The sequence below is a fragment of the Narcine bancroftii genome, chromosome 8 (genome assembly GCF_036971445.1).
Source record: "Narcine bancroftii isolate sNarBan1 chromosome 8, sNarBan1.hap1, whole genome shotgun sequence".
NCBI classification, from domain to species: Eukaryota; Metazoa; Chordata; class Chondrichthyes; order Torpediniformes; family Narcinidae; genus Narcine; species Narcine bancroftii.
This window is the reverse complement of record NC_091476.1, coordinates 140,158,898-140,182,344: the sequence shown is the minus strand read 5'-3', so window position 1 is coordinate 140,182,344 and position 23,447 is coordinate 140,158,898. Positions and strand designations below refer to the sequence as shown.

The following is a 23,447-nucleotide window of genomic DNA, read 5'->3' as shown; positions in this document are numbered from 1 at the left end:
ATTCTTGCAATCATAAAAAAACAAAAGGTTCCAGTCTTGCCACCTCCTCCCCAGGTAAGCAGAGGAACTAGGCTGTGCAAAGGTGCTGAACTTTGCTGGTTTGGAACATTAACATTCCAACTACTTGCCTTGTATTGAAATTGGATTCAATTGAGTCATGTTGTAAATTTAGTCAAAAAGGAAAAGGAAGTAAATTTAAGGTTGAGGGAGCTGAAATCTGACAGGGCTCTTAAGATAAAGAAAGCAATGAGTATCTCACTTCAGCAGGCCATGGTACACACCTGTTTCAAACAGGGGTAAATCACAAGAAGAGTGTAGTAATCTGCCTTAATGACTATTGACCAGTAGCACTTACATCAACAGTGATGAAGTGCTTTGAAAGGCTGGTGTTGAAGCATATCAGCTCCTGTCTGCTGTCTGAGCGGTGACATGGATCCATTCCAGTTTGCCTATCATAGCAACAGGTCTCAAATGGATGCCATCTCTCTGGAACACCTGAACAGTAAATAAGCATACAGCCGGATGCTCTTTATTGACTGCAGTTCAGTATTTAACACCATCATCACCTCAAAACTCATCTGCAAACTCCAAGACCTAGGACTCAACATCCCATTGTGTAATTGGATCATGGATTTCCTCACCTCCAGACCTTCAGAGATGAAGATTGGCAAGAACTTCTCCTCCACAATCTCCATCAGTACCAGAGCCCCACAGGGCCATGCTCTTACTCCTTGCTCTACTCATTTTACACCTACGACTGTGTGGCTCGGTATGACAATAATGCCATCTACAAATTTACTGATGATACCATGGTAGTGGGTTGTACAAAGGAAGGGGATGAGCCAGTATACAAGAGGGAGATTGAAAACTTGGCTGAATTATACACCAACAACAACAACCTTGCACTCAATGACACCAAAACCAAGAGCCAATTGTTGACTTCAGGAAGAGAAAGCCAGAGGTATACAATCCAGTGATCGTTGGCGGATCAGAGGAGGAGAGGGTGAGCAAATTTAACTTCTTGGGAGTCACCATTAGAGGATCTTTCCTGGACCCAACACACCAATGGCATCATGAAGAAAGTACTTCAGTACCTCTACTTCCTCAAGCATTTGCGAAGGTTTGGTATGACACCAGAAACCCCAGCAAATTTCTACAGATGTGTGGTGGAAAGTGTGCTGACCAGCTGCATCATGGTCTGGTATGGGGACACCAATACCCCTAAGTTTAAAGCCCTCCTAAAGGTAGTGGACACAGTCCAGAACATCACAGGCAAAACCCTCATCACTATTGAGAACATCTGCAGGGAATGTTGCCATCGGAGAGCAGCAGCAATCATCAAGGACCCACACCACCCAGCACCTGCTCTGTTCTCGCTGTTACCATCAGGAAAGAGGTATAGGTTCCACAAGACTCACCCCACCAGGTTCAGGAACAGCTTTTGCCCCCTCCACCATCAGACTCCTCAACAACAAACTCAATAGGGACTCTTACTTGTGGACTTGATTTTTTTAATTCTCTCTGTATTGCATAGACCTTTTTTTTACATTCATTATCTCTTTACAGTTCTTCATTTGTTTATATGTATATGCTGTGTACCATTTTCTTTGCACTACTAATAAGTGATAATTCTGCCTCGCTCACAGAAAAATGAACCTCAGGGTTGTATGTGATGTTGTAGTGAGCTGCACTGATCCACAAGGCAACTAGGTCATGGAGGTACAGGCTTGCATTGGGCTGACATTACAATGGGCCCAGTGGGAGGGGCCAAAAAGAATCATAGGAGTGGTGCTGATAAACTCTTGGAAAGTTCCAATAAAAACATTTGGTTGGTTCAACAGATTCACACCTGTGTGTTTTTTTCTTTTGTTCACTGCACAGCACACTGACCACAGAGGTGACCCTGATGGGATGAACCACACGAGTGCACAGAACACAATTTCGCTGATGCTGCCGACCTTTAGAACCTCACAATTGTTAGTCTGGTTCGAACAGACTGAGGCTCAGTTTCAGGTCAAGCAGATCACCGCAGTCTCCGTGAGATATTACAATGTGGTCAGTTCGCTCGACCAGGAGTCTGCTGGATGAATTATCGACTTCTTATATCAGTCGCCAGCCATTGACAGGTGTGAGGCAGTTAAGGGGCACCTTATTCGCACCTTCAGCCTTTCCTGCTGTGAACGAGCAGTACGGCTGCTCAACATGGATGGCCTGGGCGACTGCACACCGTCTGCCCTTCTGAATGATATGTTGGCATTAATGGGTGGCCCAGGCCCTGCTTACCGCTCGAGCAGAAATTTTTCGAACAGATGCTGGAAAACATTTGTCTATTCCTTGCGGGCGATGATTTCAGCAATCCACACAGGTTAGCAGCCCATGCAGGTGTCCTGTGGCATGTCAAGCATGAGTGGTAGAGTGTTCTTTGACCTAGTTACTGTGTCAAGCCCAGGGAATCATCCCTCTCCCACTCCACTAAGGAGGCTGGCAACAGCCGCAGCAGGTGAAGACAATCTTGGAGCGTAGGTGTTTGTACCTTCAGAAATGGGGTTCAAGAGCATGCCACTGCCATCCATCTTGCTCCCATTTGGGAAACGCTGGGGCCGGCCATCACTGATGGCTATGATGGTCGGCCAATGAGACAGCTTATTTTATCTATGGGGCTGGCACTCAGTGCGGTGTTTCCTCATGGACACGGGGTGGAAGTCAGTGTCTTGCCCCCCTCAAATTGAGACACCCATGCCAGGAAGTCAAGATCATCCCACACCATTGCCAACAAAAACAGCATATGCACATATGGGGTGTGGACCATCTCGCTCAAGTTTGGCTCCTGCCGCTTTAGCAGGACATTCACTTTGGCTGACGTGTCTCAGCCCATATTGGGCGCAGACTTCCTTCAAGCCCACTGGTGGACCTGAAAGGGCACCATCCAGTCAATTCCAGGACCTTCCAGACCTTCACCCTTTGAGAAGCCAAGTTCCCGGCCCCCCACCTTGACTCAGCAGCCTTATCGGGCAATTAGTTTGCCAGAATCCTAGCAGGATTCCTGGCCATTATAACACCACTGTTCTCCACTGCACCACATCACATGCAGAGACTGCCGCTACATGCATGGGCATGCAGCCTTCCTCTTGCCAAGCTTCAGCTCACCAAGGAAGAATTCAGGAAGATGGAGGGGATGGGAATCATTTGTTGCTCGAACAGCCCGTGGGCCTATACACATGGTGCTGAAGTTTTCTGGGGGATGGAGATCTTGTGGGGACTACTGCCGGCTCAATGACATCATGACAGCTGACCAGTACCCAGTTCCCCACATCCAGGACTTCACAGCCAATCTACACAAAGCAAAAAGCTTCTCAAAAATTGGCCTGATTCACCAGATCCCTGTGCACTCCAGCAACAATCCCAAGACAGCCCTCATCACTCCGTTCGGTCCTTTGGAGTTCCTCCACATTCAGTCTCAAAAACATAGCACAGACTTTCCAGAGAATCATGGACTTCATAGGGCACAGTCTGGATTTCATTTTTATTTACCTAGACGGCATCTCTATCGCAATTGTTCGCAATAGGAGCACCTAACACACCTGCAGCTGCTCTGCCGGCAACTGAGTAATTACGGCCTAGCTATCAACCCAGCGAAATGTCTGTTCGACCTGACGGCCATCAATTTCCTTGGGTAACCCTTCAATCGACACGGGGCAGTCTCTCTTCCATCAAAGGTTGAGGCCATTCGTAAGTTTGCCAAGCCAACCTTGGTCAAAGGTTTGCAAGAATTCATTGGGATGGTCAACTTCTACCATCAGTTCCTGCTGTCAGCTGCCAGCATCATGCAACCCCTTTTCAAGCTGCTGTCCGGTCATTCCAAAGAATTCAGCTGGGACACAGAATCTTCGGCAGCTTTTGACCAGGCTGAAGACATTCTGCCCAATGCCACCCTTCTAGTGCATCCACTCGTTGATGTGCCTACTGCCCTCACAGTCAACACATCCAACACGGCTGTTGGCGGCATCCTGGAGCAGCTGATTGATGGACATTAGGGACTGCTCGCTTTCTTCAGCAGACACCTGGAGGCCCCCAGAGCAGAAGTATAGTGCATTCGACAGGGAGTTGCTAGCCATCTATCTCACCATATGCCATTTCCACTATTTCCTCGAAGAAAGGGATTTCACAATCTTCACCAATTCACCAGCCCCTCACTTTTGCCTTCGCCAGAGTGTTGGACCTGTAGTTGGCAAGGTAGCAGTGTCACCTCTCTTATATTTCAGAGTACACAATGACTAACAAGCATATTTCTGGCAAGAACAACCTTGTTGCTGACACTCTGTCCTGTATGTCTATCCTCTCTGTCCCCCGGTATCAACTATACAGCACTCACAGCGGCCCAGTGGCAGGATGACAAGATACCAGCCAACTGCACTGCAGTCTCAGGGCTGCAACTGGAAAATGTGTATCTCAGGCCATCCGAAGCCAACCTTCTTTGTGACATGTCTACCAGCCGACTTAGGCCCATCGCTCCCACCATTCAGGTGACAACTCAACTGCTCGCAGACAGATTCATGAGGGATGGCCTGCATAAACAGGTCGGCCAATGGGCCAGAACTTGCCTGCACTGTCAGACATCCAAGGTCCAGAGACACGTGAAACCCCCTCTTCAGTTCTTCCCTCCAAACCAGATGGTTTGATCATGTCCACGTGGATATCGTCAGGCCTCTGCTCGTTTCCAGAGGTGCCACATAGCTGTTCATGATGGTGGGACTGGTTCACTAGATGGCAGATGCTGTCCTGCGCTTGGACACTTCCACGACATTCTGCGCCAGGGCCCTCATCGCCAAATGGATAGCCTGTATCAGTCTTCCTTCCAACATCACGTCGGACAGGGGGCACAGTTCACGTCTGACCTATGGGCAGTGCTGGCATTGCTCCTAGGGACCCAGTTACATCCACAGTGTAACAGCCTGGTGGAAAGGTTCCATCAGTATTTGAATACGGCCCTCACGGCGTGGCTCCAAGGCCTGGATTGAGTGGACATGCTGCTTTGGGTGCTCCTTGGCATCTTCACAATGCTGAAAGAGGATTTGGCCACGTTATTCACAGAGCTTGTCTATGGGGCCCCACCGACAGTCCCGGGAAAGTTTGTGCCAGTGGCTCGCTGCCAGGAGGAAACACCTATGACCCTGCTAATGCAACTTCATGAGAAAGTGGGCACATTGGCCCTCGTATGAACCTCATGCCACAGTCCAGCTCCATTCTACGTCCCAAAGGATCTCAAAGATTGTGAATACGTCTTCATAAGTAGAGGTCCGCACCAGATGCCCCTTCAGCACCCATATGAGGGCTTATACAAGGTGTTATGACACAACAGAACTAGGTGCCTTTTGGACATTTGGGATAGGCAGGAAACATTCACGGTCGACTGCCTCAAACCAGCAAATCTTGACCTTGACCATCTAGTAACTATTCCAGCCCCTCAGCGGAGAGGTCGGCCTCCCAGACATACAAACTGTTTACGAACTGTGGACTCGGCACCTCCAAACATCGGTTCTGGGTGGGGGGAGGGGGCTCATGTAGCAGCCTGCACTGATCCACAAGCGAGGTGCAGGCTCACACCGGGCTGACATCACAATGGGCCCAGTGGGAAGAGCCAAAAAGGGTCATGGGAGTGGTGCTGATAAGCTCTAGAGTTCCAGTAAAATCAATTGGTTAGTCAACTCACTCAGATTCTGTATGGTTTTTTCCTTTCGTTCACTGCACTGCACACTGACCACAATGTCAAGTATATTCTTGAAAATAAATCTGAAATTTTTGGAAGGCCAAATGAGACCGTGAAATGTCCTTGGCTCATCGGGTTAAGGACAATCCAAGGCACTGTTATTTGAGATGATCATCCGCAAAACTTGGCTGGAACATTTTCTGAAGTGTAACTGTGATTATGCTTCAAAAGTAATTAACTCTATAATTATTTGGGATGTCAAGACATTTGGGAGGTCTATATAATCTTCTAATTGCTGATGCACTAGTTAGACAGCGAGGACAGTGATTAGGGTTCCAGAGTCATAGAGTTTCACAGCACAGAAACAGGCCCTTCAGCCCAATAAGGTGCCATCTGAGCTAGTCCTATTTTCATGCATTTACCCTATATCCCTCTGAACATATCCCATCCTCTTACCTGTCCAAAGGTCTGTTAAACATTGTCATTATACCCAGCTCTATCACTCCTCCTGGCACCATCCTTGTGTGAGAAACTTGCCCCTCAGGTCCCCTTCAAATCTTTCTTTCTCCTCTCACCTTCCAGTTCACATTTATTGTCACATGTATCGAAACTGTAGTGTTAGTGGTTGTTTTGTGGGCAGACCAGTAGAGAGCTCATGCATAGTAAACAAATAAGACACACAATAAAAATTACAGAGAGAAAGAGAAATCAGTTGACATGGAATAAAGGCTACATAATTTTACTCTTTTCGGATTCATTCAAGAGTCTGATAACAGCTTCTCACACACTTTTTTGGGGTCTTTTGGGTGGGTGGAGATTTGGAGGGTTTGGGTGCAGCATAAATTTGTCTACTTATGTATCTGTACTTTTTAATTTTGTATTTGACTGCATTTATGGTCGAAACATTTTTAAAAAAGGAGTCTAATAACAGCAGGAATTAAACTGTCCTTGAATCTGGTGATGCATGATCTCACTGTGAATCTACTTCCCGAAGGATTATTGTAGCTATCCGTCATAGTCAAGGATGTTGGCCTTTGTTCCATTGATCCACAGAGCGAAGATGCCTGTGCGATGTTTTGCTTAATGTGTACTTGATGTTGCAATCCAAGAAGCACATGATACATCACAAATCAACCAACTAATTCCAAAGGTATGAAAACGATTGGAGCTGGATTTGTTGCAGCCTTCGTTGGCCGTTGAATGCAGAGTAACTTCATCCGCCTGTCCCACCGTTGAGGACTTGGTTGGATTGTTCTTTGTCCGGGACCTCACCTTTGACCTTACCCTACAAGAAGCATCGATCCAGATGGCATCACTCTTGGGATCACAGGACCACACAAGCTTTTCCACCATGACAAGGTGATAATCCAGGGTGGGATGGGTCTTTCAATATATTGATTGCTTTTCTAAGGCAGAGGGAGGTGTAGATGGAGTCAATGGATAGTGGTGGGGGGTGGTGTGTATGATGGCCTAAGATGTTAACAAACCTCCGCTGTTTCTTGTGGTCTTAGGCAGAGCCTAAGTGATGTACCCTGATGGGATGCTTTCAGAAGTGCACCTGTAGAGGTTGTTAAGGGATGCAGGTGATCTGCCAATTTATTAGATACCTTTTCACAGATCTATATGTTTTTTTTCCCTGACTGAACATGAAGGGGCAGATGAGTGGGAGAGTGGTGGAGTGCTACCCCACGGTCCAGTGACCCAGGTTAAATTCTGGTCTCCAGAGTGGCTTTCATCAACTCCACCACCTCCTCATTTTATATTTAAAGGTATTTATGGTTGTATATTGACCCCGTTATGGGTCCACCTCTGGTTAATTCTGCCTCAGAGAGCCACATAGACTCACACAGCCTGGAGCTAGTGTCTTGAGCCCATTATGTCCGTGATGGCCATTCCCAACCCCAGCGCTATGCCTGCAGTCTTCTTGCCAAAGATAATGTGAGACCCCCCTGCCTCTAGCATCCCCCCAAGGAGTGAGCTCTAACTTGGCAATATTATTCTGTGCTGGTAGGTACCTCCTCACTATCAACAACACTAACCTTCCTGTCATCAGCTGCATTCATATCAATGCATGTCACAAACAACAAAAGTGCTGGCACCAATCGCCACAGGACACCACTGGTCACAGAAACATCACTCCTTCAGCCACTCCCAGCAAATCTTGTTTTGGAAGCTAGGTTAGTGGTCCGTCATGACCAGTATCCTCATGGACAGCCATTCTACGGCCATTCAAATTAAGGCCCTCCTGACTTTTCTTTTTACTATTTTGCCTGTTGTGACTCAAACAGGAGATCTATTTTTCTATCTGAGCGCACCTCTGTTTCCTGATTCTCTGGGAATCATTACTTGTTTTGCTACCTTAGTTCATCACTTTATCCTAAGTTTACCCTCACCATAACCCATCTTTCTACTATTTAGTTTAAAGATTTTCCCACAGGCTTGTTATTGCATTCAATAAAGCGAAGGTCAGCCTGATGAAAGCAAAGTTCATCTCAAAAAAAGTTCTCTCTTTCTGAATGCACTCTGTGGAGGAACTATCAGCAAGCGGAAAAAGGGTGGTCAATGTTTCAAAGCGAACTCCCTATCAGGACCCTGGTACATGTGTGTCCCCAGTTCTCTCTTTCCCCACTTTGGGTGTCAAGGCCCCATGAATTGAAACCTATTTCTTCCACACAAATACTTGAACCATGTCTAAAATTTCTGATCTTACTCAATCACAAATATCAGTGAATGAACATATGTCAGTCTAATTGTGGAGATCATGTTGAGCATTATGTTGAGCAGGCCACATTCAAAGTAAAAATAAATGGTTCAAACCTTTCAGGGCTTCTTGGATACAAGGCAGCCAACAGAAAGAGGTTCTACACAATATTCAGGCATGACAATTATGATATCTTCCATCTCCAAGACAGTAGCACCACCCCTCTTGATATTCAATAGCATTACTCTTGCCAAGAGACCACCATCAATTCCAAAGAGTCACCAAGTGCTGTGGGTACGAGAGCAAACAAGTCACAATACACCACAGCTAATGACTCAGCTTGGCAAGTGGCACCCCAGAACCCGAGATTCAACAAATATGCAAATGAAGAACCCAGATACCAAGCAACATTGGATCTCCTCAATCAGTTTTTACTTAGTTGTTTCAGTCACCCTGTCACCAATGACTCTAACATTCCCTGTGACTAACATTAAAATAACATAATTCCCATAATTTACTCAATATTTTTCAGAGACAGTAATTTGATATGGTTCCATTAAGAACAGCCAATGGCTCATCAATTGGCCATTCTCCCGTTGTGACTCTAAACTGAGGCAAAAGAATTCTCATGAATCTGGCTTTTCCTCATTCAAGGTCCATATATAAAACATAACAATCCACTTTCCAATATGAGAGATTTCTCCCTATGCAACACTTGGCAGGAGGAACTCATCGGGCTGAGCTGCGACCGTGGGAGAGACCCCAATAGTCAGTGTTTTAGGCCAGAACCCTTTCTCTCCTGTTGATGCTGCTTGACCCTATAGGTTCCTCCAGCAGATTATTTATTGCTCCAGATTCTACGATCTGCCGTCTCCTGTGTCCCCTTCTCTTTGTGCTTGTTGGGCTTGAAACCTCAGGGAAATGCAAAGTTCAGTTATGTATCTGTTGACTCCAGAAAAATGTTTGGAAGTTCACAATTTCAGCTTTGCAATTCTATCTAACTTTTTGAGTTCAGGACTGACCAAAAAGTATGCCATTTTTTGATGTTGTTTTGTTACTTTCTTGTCCTTCACAGGGTCAACGTGAGTAGTGAGTGCTTTATTAAAAATTTAATTTCTCAATGCAGACAATGTGACACAGGTTGGAAATTTATTTTGCTAATTTATTAACAGTAAAGAAATATATATATATATATAATATATATATATATATATATATATATATATATTATGTCATTGCACTAGTAATATTTTCCTAAAAATATTTGAAAATCAGTTTATACCCTTAAGTGATTAATTCTAAGGCCACAGCCCACCTTAATTCCCAGCTAGGCTGGATCTAAAATGCATTATTAAATATACAATGTGCAGAAAATCCTTATTCCTTTGCATTCATACTGCTGATATGATTAATAGAAATGGCAGTACAGAGAGAGCTAGGAGGAGGAAAGGGGAGCTGGGCAACATGTATCCATTTGAACAAATCAGAATAGGCGAGAATTATAAGAATTTTCAAATTCCAGATTATAAACCTATGTTATTATCTTTTAAATAATTGCATTAGCAGGAGATTGCAGTTTAGGGGTGTTGGAGTGATTGTGGCAGACAGAGGAACTTCTGTCAGAGGGCAGAATTCTTCAGAACCCTCTTTCCCCCCCCCCCCACCCCCACCCCATCCCATGAATATTACCACCTAATTGTCCTGAAGAGGCAAAAGGATGAAAAGAATGGAAGTCATTGCAACACTTGGGTGGGAATGAGGCTTGAAATTTACTGACTCTCAATCCCATTCAGAAATTCATATAAATTCACAGTACATCCATCGGTATTCTGCAGCATGGAAAACATATCAAATTTAAATTTAATTTTAAATTTAGACAATGATTCTCAATAGTTTAACATATTCCCAAGGAATCTCTCCTATTACACTGGTTTCAGCAAGAAATAAGGAATCACCACTTGTACAAAGATTCCTTTCATTGGGAAGTTCCATCGTCACTGGCATGGGTGCTGGGATGCTTGGAATTATTCACAGCCCAAGCTGTTCATCCTTTGCCATGGTCAAGTTGTGTCTAGAATCGGATACACATGGCACGGCTCTTAAAAGGCAAGCAATAAAAAGATAGAGCTCCTGCATGAGAAGCTAAACACCCACAATGAAAAAAGTATTCAATGCAACATTGATTTAGGGAGATAAACTGAGTTTGTGTTTCTAAGAGCACCCTGAGTGATTGGGGATTAAGTCAAATACAAAGCAAATGCAGATCAAATGCACCTGCTGACAAGTTCACCCCAGCCCAGCAACCCCCATCACCAGCCCCACACCCTGCCTCCCTCACTTTGCCAAATCACATTGATCTTTTGGCCTGTAAACAGTTTGGAAACACTAGCCTGCAACCATTTGGCATCTGTTGATTTCACCATTGACCACTTCTACTATATAAAGAGGCCTTTTGATTGAAGAAAATAAAAGCTTTATTTAAATATTTTATTTGTGGAAGTCAAATATTGCTTCATCACTTTGCACTCATATTCCTGCAAGTGCGCTTTTTAAAGAGTTGGCAAAACATGTTGGTGCTACTATTGTGTTTGAGGGTCAGTAATCAAAGTTAGTTTCTTTGATATTTTCTCAGCACTTGAAATAAAACCTGATGTGCCATAAGCAAAATAATTTGTTGTTTCTATGTGAAAATAGCCAGCTTAGCAAGCGAATCAATTTACAAAAGATGCATCCCCATTATTTATTGATCCCTGATGTTTATAATTTCCCCAGAGATGAACCATACCTTTTCAAAATTTAATGGAAAAATTGTAACAAGCTCTATTCTACAGAAACTTAAATTATGTACCTAGATAAACTTTGGCAGTGAGCAAACTTTAATCGTGTTTAGTATTAAAATCGATGCAATTCTTGTTTCAGGTTTGCAATGACCATTTTGATTTGAAAGCAATGGGCAATTGCACTTTGCTTCACGATAACGAATGAGGTGAAAGACAGGACCTGCATATTAATTTGTGAGGGTGAATTATAGGAAAAATTTAAAATGCATCGTTGAGTGAATTCTTCTGAAGGTCAAGCAGACAGGGGAGATACAAAGGTTCAAGTCATGATCACATTTAAGTTTCTCCTCTAATATTTATTACAAAAATTTGAAGTGTAATCCAGTACCAATTAGTGGAAGATGAGATAGGTGGCCAGACTAACTTTCCCAGTGGTGTGTATCACCAGTCCTTGGCTGATAATCACCATGAAACTCAATTTAATCACCAGACTTGAGAAGAACTAAAAGGTTTGGCCTGAGTTCTTAGTCACCTATCTCACATTAGCAGTGGATGATGGAAAGTTGTATTTCTCCTGGGAAGAGGTCCAAAGAAAGAAATATGAACATTCTGATGCAGTGAAGGAGGAAACTAAGCAAGAGTAAAGACTATCTGTTCTGATTTCTTTGTAAAGAGTGTTGAGTAACAGAGGGGTTTAATTCTGTTTGCAAACTATAAAGTTAAAGAAAAGCTGGTCCATTTTGGGACTGACCTTGATAAGCCAATGCAGGTGTGACATCAGGAACATTTGTCTCTTCTACACTGCCTCATTACAATCAAAGCAAATACAACTGCAGCTCCAACTGTGCAAAGCCTTTCTTTTCAGTAAACAAAGGCCACATACCAAAAGCAAAAATATAAAAGTCAAGATTAAATACCTGATCCAATTTATCAGAGTATTTTCAGAAAGGTCTGATAGGAGTAAAGTCAAGTATCCACGCACTTCTTCTATGTAATGAAGCTTGCACATCATACACTCTAACTGAACCTAATTAAATTGGTAAATTAGATCACCAAATTGGCAGATTATACTAAGATTGGAGGCATTGTGGACAGTGAGGAAGGATTTCAAAGCTTGCAGAGGGATCTGGACCAGCTGGAAAAATGGGCCAGTGAATGGCAGATGGAATTTATTGCAGACAAGTGTGAGGTGTTGCATTTTGGAAAGAGAAACCAAGCTAGGACATGCATGGTAAATGGGAGGCCGCTGAGGAATGCAGAGGAATGAAGGGATCTGGGAATACAGATACATAATTCCCTGAAAGTGGTGTCACAGGTAGACAGGATTGTAAAGAAAGCTTTTGGCATCTTGGTCTTCATAAATCAAAGTATTGCGTATAGGAGTTTGGATGTTATTGTGAGGTTGTATAAGACATTGGTGAGGCCAAATTTGGAGTTTTGGAGTTCTGGTCGCCTTACTGCAGGAAGGCTATCAGTAAGATTGAGAGAGTGCAGAGTGCTGTGTCTTCAGGAATTAAGTTACAAGGAAAGATTAAACAGGTTAGGACTTTATTCCTTGAACTGTAGAAGAATGGGGGGAGATTTGATAGAGATTTACAAAATTATGAGGGGTATACACAGAGTGAGTAGGCTCTTTCTACTTAGATTAGGAGAAATAAATAGAAGAGGACATGGCTTAAGGGTGAAAGGGGAAAGGTTTAGGGGGAACATTAGGGGAACTTCTTCACTCAGAGAGTGATAGGAGTGTGGAAAAAACTGCCATCTGACATGGTAAATGCAGGATCAAGTTTTAAGAATAAATTGGATAGATACATGGATGGGAGAGGTCTGGAGAGTTATGGACTGGGTGCAGGTCAATGGGACTAGCAGAATAATGTCTTGGCACAGTCTAGAAAGGCCCAATGGCCTGTTTTCTGTACTGTAGTATTCTATGGTTCTAATTAAAATTTAGCAGCAGTGAAGGATGCAAGAATGGTTCAGAAAGAGATCAGAAGAAGTGGATACATCTCATTTAATGGAGGGTTGGAATTGAGGTTGTGCACGTTTAAATTATGTATGACAGCCTACTGGAGTGCAGTCAACTCCTCACATATGATCTATTAATTTGTAAAATAAATCCAGAATTAATCAATTTATGACTCAAAACCTACAGATTATAAACATAAAACAGAGGCTGTCACTTAGTTCTCAGAGCCAATTCAATGTGTTCAGTTCAAAATCAAAATCTTCAGCTCTTTCCTACTGTTCATTCCCCAACATTGAATTCATGGATCAAAGCAACGTACCACAATCCAGTGAGTATTGATAAGCACCTTTAACATGCTGGTTAGCAAATTGCCTGAAGATATGCAGTTCAGGTATCCAATCATTTCTGAAGGTGACTGGATCCAATATATCAGATCAGGTTAGTTTGCTAGCCAGAAGTTTTCAATTTGGCCATTCTGCTCCAGAAGCTTTCAATTTGGCCATTCTGCTCCAGAAGCTTTCAATTTGGCCATTCTGCTCCAGAAGCTTTCAATTTGGCCATTCTGCTTTCATGTGATACAACATATTGGACACACACCACCATCTTCAAATAAAGGCACTGGGGGCGTTGGTGGGAATCACACATCTCATTGGATGAGGATCCTCATTGTATAGAGAGACTGTGATCATACAGTTCGTTACAGCACCCAACTCCTTGATCCAAACCACATCTGTTTGAGGAAGAACTTTATGTCTCAATTTCAGGTTATTAACTGTCATTTTGCATGTTCATAACAGCAATGGATTCTTAAATCATGAAGCTACTGGTTCACTTAAAAATCAATTCCAACCCTTCACTTGATGTAAGTGTGCTTCCTGCTGAGTTTTTTTTAACACTTTGGTTATTCAGACAAGGTAAAGATGTAATTTTCCCAGCTGCAGTTACTTCTGACCACTTTATGTGGTTCATCAGCTCACAGTCCAAGCTCATATTCTACTCCCCACAAGCGGCATAACAATTGCACATTGCAGACTGAAGATGACTTGGTTCCCTTCATCTGCCGATTCCCCCGTCGAGACCTTTCATCTGTTGAACTGTATCTCCAACACAATGAGTGCTCCAGAGAATGCATAGCTACAGTACAAAGTCAAGGCTGCGGCAACAATGGCAATTTTTTTTTGCATAAAAAGGCAATTATTTTTCAGCAATTAGACTTTTCTGAGAAATGTTTCTTTGGATTACAAGGCTGACTCTTCCAAGGAAGGCAACTTTGACCATGAGCTCGGTGAGATCCTGAGGACAGGCGTTGAGTTCTTCAATCACCCTTAGGCACCTGCCCATTTCCAGTCTTCAGGGTCCCTAAATTTAGGGAAAAAAGCTTTAGGTGACAAATGTTGAACAAAGGGGCAACTTATTCCACAAGCACAAAAAAATAATTAGTCATTTAGGCCAAACATTTCACTCCAGCTCTGCTCCTTCAGGAAAGTTTTATTTAAATCTGGTTTCAACAATTTGAATATAGTATCAGTGAAATACTAAAAATGTGTCGGTAACCATCCCTCAATTTATCGTGAAAGGAAAAGAGAAAAAAGGAGAGCGAGAGAGAGAGAGATATGCAAATCGTTGACTAGCAGTTGGAATGGGAAGCCTGACTATTTTCTCTCCCTAACCCAGACCTACTGGAATGGCCAGAAATGGATATTGGTCCCTTCCAGGTTACCATTACCAAGACACTAGAAGTAAGTGAGTGGAAGTGGTGCTCTGTTCTATCTCTTGCTTCTATGGCAGTTCCTAAATTGGAGAATATTTGACCCACATTGGCTAACCGACCACATCTGTGATGTGTCAGGTTCAACCTGTTGTCAGAAAAGATCTAAAATTGAACATGCACAATTTCCTTCCCTTTTCATATGTTGACATACCAATGCACAAGACCAGCATTTTCCTATTGTGTTACTTCCATGTCTAACACAAGAACCTTTGGGTAAAGGTCCACACTATAAGACCACCACCATAGTCCACCACATGGGTCCACACCATGGGTCTAATTATAGGTCCGCCACCATTGGTTTGCCACCATAGGTCCACGACCATTGGTCTGTCATCAATGGTCCACAACATTGGTCTGCCTCCGTTAGGTCACTATCATTCACTCTTGTTGATATTAACTGTATGTTGCAGGGTTCTGGAGATAATGTGATACAGTGGAAAGTAAATGTAGAAATATACAGAGAGCCCAACTGGAAAACAAGGCATTAGAATGGTTAGCATGGAAGTAAGCACAACTCTATTACTGCACCAGAGATCCAGGTTCAAATCTAGCCTGTCTGTAAGGAGTTTGGATGTTCTCCCTGGTTCTGAGTGGGTTTCATCTAGGTGCTCTGGTTTCTTCCCACCCTTCAAAACATAAGGTTAATTGGGGAATTTTGACAGCGCGGGTTCATGAACCGAAAGGGCCTATCACTGTGCCGTATGTCTACAAAAAACAATCCAGTAAGATCAACGTCAACAAGTTGACTCAGCTCCAAGGTCCAGTGCTCTCAGGGAAGCAGCTCCATAAAGCAACCAGGTTTCATTGCATTATTCAACGGAGCAACGTGAGCTTCAGGAGTGGTCATATATTTGAGCATGTTAAAAACTCTGATCTTCTATGTTGTTTGATTTTCATGTTTCCACTGATAAGCTACAGAGCAGTGGAACAGATCCTTGTATCTCTCTTTGCACAGTATCGATTTCCATCTTTGTTTCAGTGATTGAGTCAGCCAAGAATTGTGCTGTCATGCTTGCTTCCACTCACTAACCTGTGCCAGATGATATCTCAACACAGTTGCCACTGGAAACTGGAGCTTCAAGTCTGCACTGCAAGCTTTAGACTTATGGCTGCAAGGCAGTTCTCTTTCTGCTTACACACCAGAGTAACCATGGTTGCATAACTACAGAATTGTAAGTAGAAGGTATTCTGGTGTCAGCCCTGTAAAAGAATGCAAGTATTCTGGCTGCTTTCTGTTCCAACATTCGTGCAGATTTAATTGCAAATCATCGAACTAGAAGAAGAGCTATTGGATAAATTTTGGAGTGTTTTGTTGTATGAATATCACCATTAAATAAAGACCAGAGATGTGGTTAGTGTCAGAGCATGAGATCAGGACAATGTTAGATAGAGGGAAGTGTGAATTTCCATTCTCCTCTTCATACGTTACCTCCCCTTTACAAAATCATACCCACGCTAATGGCCAAGTGAAAGGAACTGAGAAAATATTTCACTACATCCAGGTAAGCAGCTAACTGTTGTTAAAATAGATTCAAGAATATCTGACCACTTGAGAGGACAGGAAAGTAGAAACAACAACACACCTTGAAAAGGAACAGCTGACTTTCTCCTGGAGTACAGAGCAGAGGTGATGTGGAAGTGTGCTAATTGCCTGTGTATGAGTGTCCTCAATGATTAAACCCTCCTTCTCTGAAGAGGTTTGGGCAGAGGAACCCCAAACCACCACTGGAACTGTCACGGTGATAAATCTTTTACTTTTGCACATGTCCATTTCCTCCCCCCCCACCCCCACCCCCCCAATTACAGAGCTGGTCATTGTGACAAGAGGCAGGGCTAAGAAAGCAATCTCTATCCTCAAGGGCCCTCTCCACCCAGGGTATGCCTTCTCACTGATATCATCAGGAAGAAGGTTCAGGAAGCTGAAGACAAACACCCAAACAGTACAAAAACAGCTTCTTCCCCTCCGCTGTCAGATTTCTGAACAGACAATGAATCACAGACACTACCTCACTTTCTCTTCTTTTGCACTAATTTTTAAAAAAATTACTTATAGCAATATTTGCATCTGTGACACTGCCACAAAACAACAAATGTCATGACATGTTCATGAAAATAAATTCTGATTCTGTGAAATCCCTCTCCTGAACGAAGGAGTGAACATAACTCAGTGAATTGGTTCTGTGGTCAGCTGGTTAATTTATAATTTTTTTTGGAAGCTATTTTTTAATCATGAACTCAAGGTTTTCACAAATTATCTAAAAGGATTTGCAGCCTCTATCATATAAAGAGACAATGAACAGAGAACAAGTTGCTAGGAGCAGTTGGAGGCCACCAGACCCTCAACCCTGCCCCACCATTCAATATGTCCCTGGCCAATTGATGCTGGCTTCAGCTCCTCCTCTGTGTTCGTTCCATCTAACAATCAATTCCTTGATATTTAAAATATTTATCCATCTCCGCCATACATGTTTCTAATTAACAATCGTTCATGATCAATCTCGAAACATCCACCATAGCAAAGCGATCAGACTATCAGAGAAATCTCCACTTATGCATGAGTGGGGAAGTGAGCACTTACAAATGGTGAGCAAAGGAATCAGTGCCAAAACAAGTAAGAAGCAAGACAATGGCCTTTTTCTTAAGAATTATTAACCATCAGTTGCTGCCAGGCCAAGGGTGACTTATGCAGGAATGATATCAAGAGGAAATGCAACCTTATTCATTCCTTGAGTAAAGCCCCATGTGTTCAGGTTTGGTAGCTGAACATGTGCTGTGGGATGAGATTTAGTTCTTGGCTCTCCACTGCCCCCTCACTAGGCGGGTAGCTGTCTGTCTCAGGCCCAATGGCCCATGATCTTAAATCATCACCAAAGGTTCAATCCAGGGAGTGTCAATTCAGCACAAAGCACATGGCAACCAGGCAGATTGAACCACAAATGAGCATACATGATATCACTCACAGTCTTTTACACAAACACATTGGTCAGACTTGCAAGCCAAACATAAATGACAATTACCTTTCTGGCCATCACTGACTGAAGGATCTGCCTTGATTCCTGTGCATTTGGAAGCGCCCTCACACTGGTTGATGAGGAGGACAGTCTCCGAGAACCAGGCAGAAATAAAGGCTTCTTGGCCACAGGTGGTGGGACTCTACCTGCCTTTTTCTGTGCCTCCACGACAGCTTTTGTCTGAGGGCTTGATGAGCTCTTACATTCAGATTTCGAGGCAATTCGTTCAGACACTGAGCTCAACTCAGCCATGAAATTCTTCTTGACCTCAGCCTCTGCCTCTGGAGATCGAGGGCTTTCGAACACCAATTTCTTGGGACTGACGCTCTTGGAAAAGATGAAGCTGGCAGTTGAAGCAGGAGATTTGTGTGGGGTCTCATCATTAAGCAGGTCATGTCTCTGGGGTGTTGTGGCTGTGGTGCTGAGGGGGAGGTTCTTTTCATGCAGAGTCGGTTTGGTGCTCACTGCTGGCTCCGAATCAGATGAGGACGATAGGCGCTGGGAGAGGGACTTGCGAACAGGTTTGCAAGGTGGAGTCGCATTACTTTTGGTTGGCAGCTTGGAAGCGGCTTGGTTTCTGTTTGCCTGCTGCTTGCTTTCTGAGCGCAGACGAACCATCTGTAGCAAAGAGGCTGTGACAATCGGAGCCCCAACCTGCCCATCATTGCTGGGCTGTTGCAAAGGCGAAGGGGCCAGTCCTTGGGTGGAATCCTGTTTGGAAGCATTTGGATCAGGCATTCTAGTGTTGGGTAAGTGAGAATCTGCTTCCTCTGCCGGTGGACAGGTTGCTTGTGTCTTTGGCAGAGGCTCCTTCAAGGTGGTGGCTGGCGATGGAGTTAGCATAAGGGGTTGAGGTGTCAAAGTGCTGGTTTCTGCAGGCTGTGTGCGAGGAGGGCAAGGTGAAAGCCCTGCAGATTCCCCTGGCATCCTGCTGTTCACAAAGGCATCCACGGACGGGAGGAGAACAGGAGCAGGCAATGGTCTGACATCTGGCCGAGGTTCCTCATCAGAAGGTGTCTTTAGTTCTGTTATGTCTTCCAGTAGGGAAGGTGGGGGTGGGGGGAACAGGAACTCAGCATCTTGGAGAATAGAAGTACCATCTTCTGCAGTAGTTTGCAACATCTCCACTGGAGTAAAGTTGGAGGGAGACAAAGGAGGTGGAGGGGGAGGCCAATCAAGGGCAGATTGGTCCTGCTTCAGGGGTTCCACAGAGGCTGAGGAAGAGGGAGGGGACGGATTTTCCAACCCCGATTTCTTTGGTGGTGGAGGTGGATGATGGGAAGGGGGTGGTGAAGGTGGGGGAGAATGCTTAGTTCTAAGTGGAACTTCTCCTTGCTCTCCATCCATAAATGGGGCAGAGGAGACAGATGTGACCATCGAGGTAGATGTGGTCTGTGATGCAATAGGTCCTGAGGCTGGAGTTAATGAGCCAGTGCCCACTGTGTTCCTGGACATGGTGACCAATGGGGTTGTAGTGGGTACCAATGTGGTGACCAATGGGGTTGCAGAGAGTGCTGATGTAGTGACCAATGGTATTGAAATGGGTGCTGATGTAGTGACCAATGGGGTTGCAGAGAGTGCTGATGTAGTGACCAATGGTATTGAAGCGGGTGCTGATGTAGTGACCAATAAGGTTGCAGTGGGTGCTAATGTCATGATTAATGATGTTGCAGTGAGTTCAGATGTGCTGACTAATGGAGTTAAGTTAGGTGCAGATGTGGTGACCAATGGGGTTGCAGTGGGTACTGAGGTGCTGACCAATGGAGTTGTAGTGGGTGCAGGTGTGCTGACCAATGGGGATGCAGTGGGTGCAGATGTGGTGGCAAATGGGGTTGCAGTGGGTACTGAGATGCTGACCAATGGAGCTGTAATGGGTGCAGGTGTGCTGACCAATGGGGATGCAGTGGGTGCAGATATGGTGACCAATGAGGTAGCAGTGGATGCAGATGTAGTGATCAGTGGGGTAGCAATGGGTGCAGTGGTGACCAATGGAGGTGCAATGGTGACCAATGGAGTTGCAGTGGTGACTTGCTGATGACAAGAGGGGGAAGCACCGTAAGCTGGAATGTTGAAGAGGAAGGAAGGCCTTTTTGTTGGTGGTAAGGGTGCCGGTCCTGCCGGAGGAGGGGGAATTGTCTCTGACCCCCATGCGTGTTCCCATGCTGTGGGAAGGGTTGGCCTTCGGACATTAGGAGGAGGTGGAGCAGGTGATGAAGGAGGAGGAGGAATGACAAAGAGATTAATATGCTTTGATGCCAATGATGCAGTGTGAGAGGTTTCTGGGACTGAGGACAGCTGCTCGCCTGCTCCTGGCTTGAACTTTCCAGTTGGGGGTGGAGGGGCCACTGGGGCTTTCACCACAGTCCCATTCTGACTCGAGTGGACACTGGATGGTGACGCTGTTTGCCCTGATTGATTGAGAGAGGACAGAACCTGTGGGATAAGGTTATTTGCAGACTGAGTGGTATTCCTGTTGGATGTTACCCCTGATCCATGATAACTTGTCACCAACTTGTGATGGAGATCAGGATTTGCAGGCTCTCCTCCAGATGAAAGCTCTGAGCAAGGTTCATATTTTGTTTGGTCATTGTTTCCGTCCAATACTGAGTCTTGAACTTTGACCTGTGACTTCTGCTCTTCACCTTGTTGCAAGGAATGCATTCTCCTTGGAGGGGCTGGGGGTTTCTTCATCTTTCTGACTGATAAGCTTCTTGCAATGGACCGTTCACTTGCTATGCTCTGTGTGTCTGATGCATCAGCAATGCTGCTTGTGCTTTGTGCAGGAGAAAGTGACTGGTCAACATACCCATTACTACGGAGGTCAGCAGGTTTGCAATTAGAGTTGAGATGAGCAGAGGCATGTTCTGCCTCTGGTGAAGCATTGGGTGCAGAGCATGCACTGACCCATCTGCTTGTACTTGCTTGATGATCTGGAGGAGTATTGGTCAAGTTCTCATCAACTCTCATCTCCTCACCAGTGGAATTATATAAAGGGGTGTCCTCATTTCCCTGTGATGAAATGGTGGAATTGTTTGATACGATGGTTTCCGAGGACTGGGAATCACTCCATGCATCACTGGAATCATCGACCCTGTTGTAATTCTGCAAGGAGATAGAGTGGGAAGAGGCTGGAGAAGGTGTGTACAGCACGTCACTGCTGCTGAGCCGTCGCAGACAGTTCTGGCTGGTATTGAACATCACAACATCGACTGCAGGAGGCAGGATTGCATTGGGAATGATCTTTGATAAATAAGTTGCCTGAGGTGACATTGACATTACTGGACTTTGTAGTAGTTCACTCGGAACAGATGATTGTGGAACAGCTAATGATTTTGGTCTGTTGGTAGAATTCATTAGTGCCCAGTTGTATTGATAATTAAGTCCTAAGGTGCTTATAGATTCATTATCTCTTTGTGATGGATCAGAAAAGGTTATGGATCTCAAGGAACTCCTGGTCTGCGAATAGGCGAGATTATTGAAACAACGATCGTTATCTCTCCTGGATATCAAGTCCACACCAGCACTCTCCTTAGAAGCCTCTGTTCCACCTGTCTTAGAAGGGCGACGTCCTTTTCCAAGCCCTGTGTTGGAACCAGAAATATAAACATTAAAGCTCATTGATGTAGAATTTGATATGCTGGTCACTGAGTCGTTAAGAACCAAAATAGACCTTCCTCTCACCTCATCCATATCAATCATTACATCCATCTCACCCTATCCATAGCTTTGGGTATCTTGATGATTTAATTACTCTAACTCCACCAACCCCATAGCCAATACATTCCAGACTACAACCATGAAGTGGGTGAAAATCTTTCCCCTCAGTGCCCCTTTAAACCTCCTAACTTCCAACTTGAACATTTAAGTACTTTCAAGGGTTAGTCAGGAAGTTTCAGATGCTAGGTATTCATGGTGAATCAGTGAACTGGATTTGAAAATGACCGGACAGGAGAAACCAGAGAGTGTTAGTGGATGATTGCTTAAGGACCAATCAAGAAAGGACTTACATTGTAAATGGTAGGGCACTGAGGAAGGAGAGCAATAGAAGAGAGGGATCTGGGAATACAGATACATAATTCTCTGAAAGTAGTGTCACAGGTGGATAGGGTTGTAAAGAGAGCTTTTGGCATATTGGCCTTCATAAATCAAAGTATTGAGTAGAGGAGTTGGGATGTTATGTTAAAGTTGTACAAGACATTGGTGAGGCCAAATTTGGAGGATTGTGTGCAGTTTTGGTCACCTCACTACAGGAAAGATCTCAATAAGATTGAAAGAGTTCAGAGAAGATTTACTAGGATGTTGCCTGGACTTCAGGAACTGATTTACAGGGAAAGGTAAAACATCTTAGGAATTTATTCCCTGGTGCATAGAAGAATGAGGGAAGATTTGATAGAGGTATTTAAAATTATGAGGGGGTTAGACAGGCTTTTTCCATGGTGGGTAGGTGAGATAAAAACCAGAGGACATGGGTTCAGAGTGAAAGGGGGAAAGTTTAGGGGGAACATAAGGGGGAACTTCTTCACACAGAGAGTCATGAGGGTGTGGATGAGCTTCCAGCTGAAGTGGTGAATGTGGGTTAAATTTTAACATTTAAGAGGAATTTGGACAAGAACATGGATGGGACAGATATGGAAGGCTATGGACTGGGTGCAGGTAAGTGGGACTAGGCAAAAAAATGGTTTGGCACAGACTAGAAGGACCAAAAAGGTCTGTTTCTGTGCTGTATAGTTCTAGAGTTCAAAGTACAGTTAAGCACCCAGTTTCTGGCACCTATGGGTATTAATAGTGCATTTTCTGGTTGCTTGCGACTGCGAGTTGCATGATTGGTGAACTAATCACTAGGTGTCACCAGTTTTAAACTCCCGTATTCTTTACCTATTTATTTTCCACAAATTTTTTTTGCCAGTTGCTTGAATTCTGGAGAACGGGGATTTTACTCTTCATAAAAATGCCACAAAAAATGCAATGAAAAGAAGTGCCAAATAATCAGGATACAAACCCAGTTCCTGCTGAACATGTTGAGGAAGCCCCATGATAGTTGTTCTCCGAATTCGCTTCTCTTTCATTTTTGGACCTTTAAAGGAAGAGTGTATCTTCTGATGTCCTTGGGATTTAAAGGTAGTGCCTGTTTCATTGAAGAAAAGTTCAAAAACAATTCACTTTTAAATAATTCATTATGAATCAAAATATACTTCACTGAGAGCACAAAAAAACGGAGGTAAGAACTAAGTGCGTTAGGCAGTGTCTGTGGGGGCAGAGGGATGTTCGACATAACAGATCGAGACACTTCATCGGGACTGAGAGTGTAATAGGGAGAGAGCCCGTGTAGGAGGTGAGGAGAAGGGGCAAGGCTGGGGTTGGCATCCGATTGGTGGAACTAGGTAAGGTAGGCAGGTGGGGGGGAAAGAGGTGGAATTGGGAGATAGTGGTTGATAAGTGATAGGGACATTCTGTAGTCTGTAAACTCATAGGCTGACACATCCTTCATGTCAGCCCTGAAAACCAGCCAGC

General features: G+C 44.2%; 1 protein-coding gene and 1 long non-coding RNA gene across 3 annotated transcripts in view; one reads left to right on the top strand and one right to left on the bottom strand.

Annotated features, from left to right (window-relative positions):
- On the top strand, positions 1–9,557 carry LOC138741259 (uncharacterized). The gene is made up of 3 exons (XR_011343430.1): positions 1–54; positions 6,761–7,066; positions 9,484–9,557. It is a non-coding gene; the product is annotated as an uncharacterized lncRNA (long non-coding RNA).
- A 1,324-nt stretch (positions 9,558–10,881) lies between these two features.
- Positions 10,882–23,447, bottom strand: part of LOC138741258 (NHS-like protein 3) — a 124,615-nt gene continuing 112,049 nt past the window's right edge. For both annotated transcript variants that reach the window (XM_069895049.1, XM_069895050.1), the window contains exons 5-7: positions 22,936–23,061; positions 17,943–21,517; positions 10,882–14,513 (exon numbers count right to left, since the gene is read on the bottom strand). In XM_069895049.1, the coding sequence (XP_069751150.1) occupies positions 14,505–14,513; positions 17,943–21,517; positions 22,936–23,061 (3,710 nt within the window). In that variant the 3' untranslated portion in view covers positions 10,882–14,504. The remainder of the gene's footprint in view (positions 14,514–17,942; positions 21,518–22,935; positions 23,062–23,447) is intronic.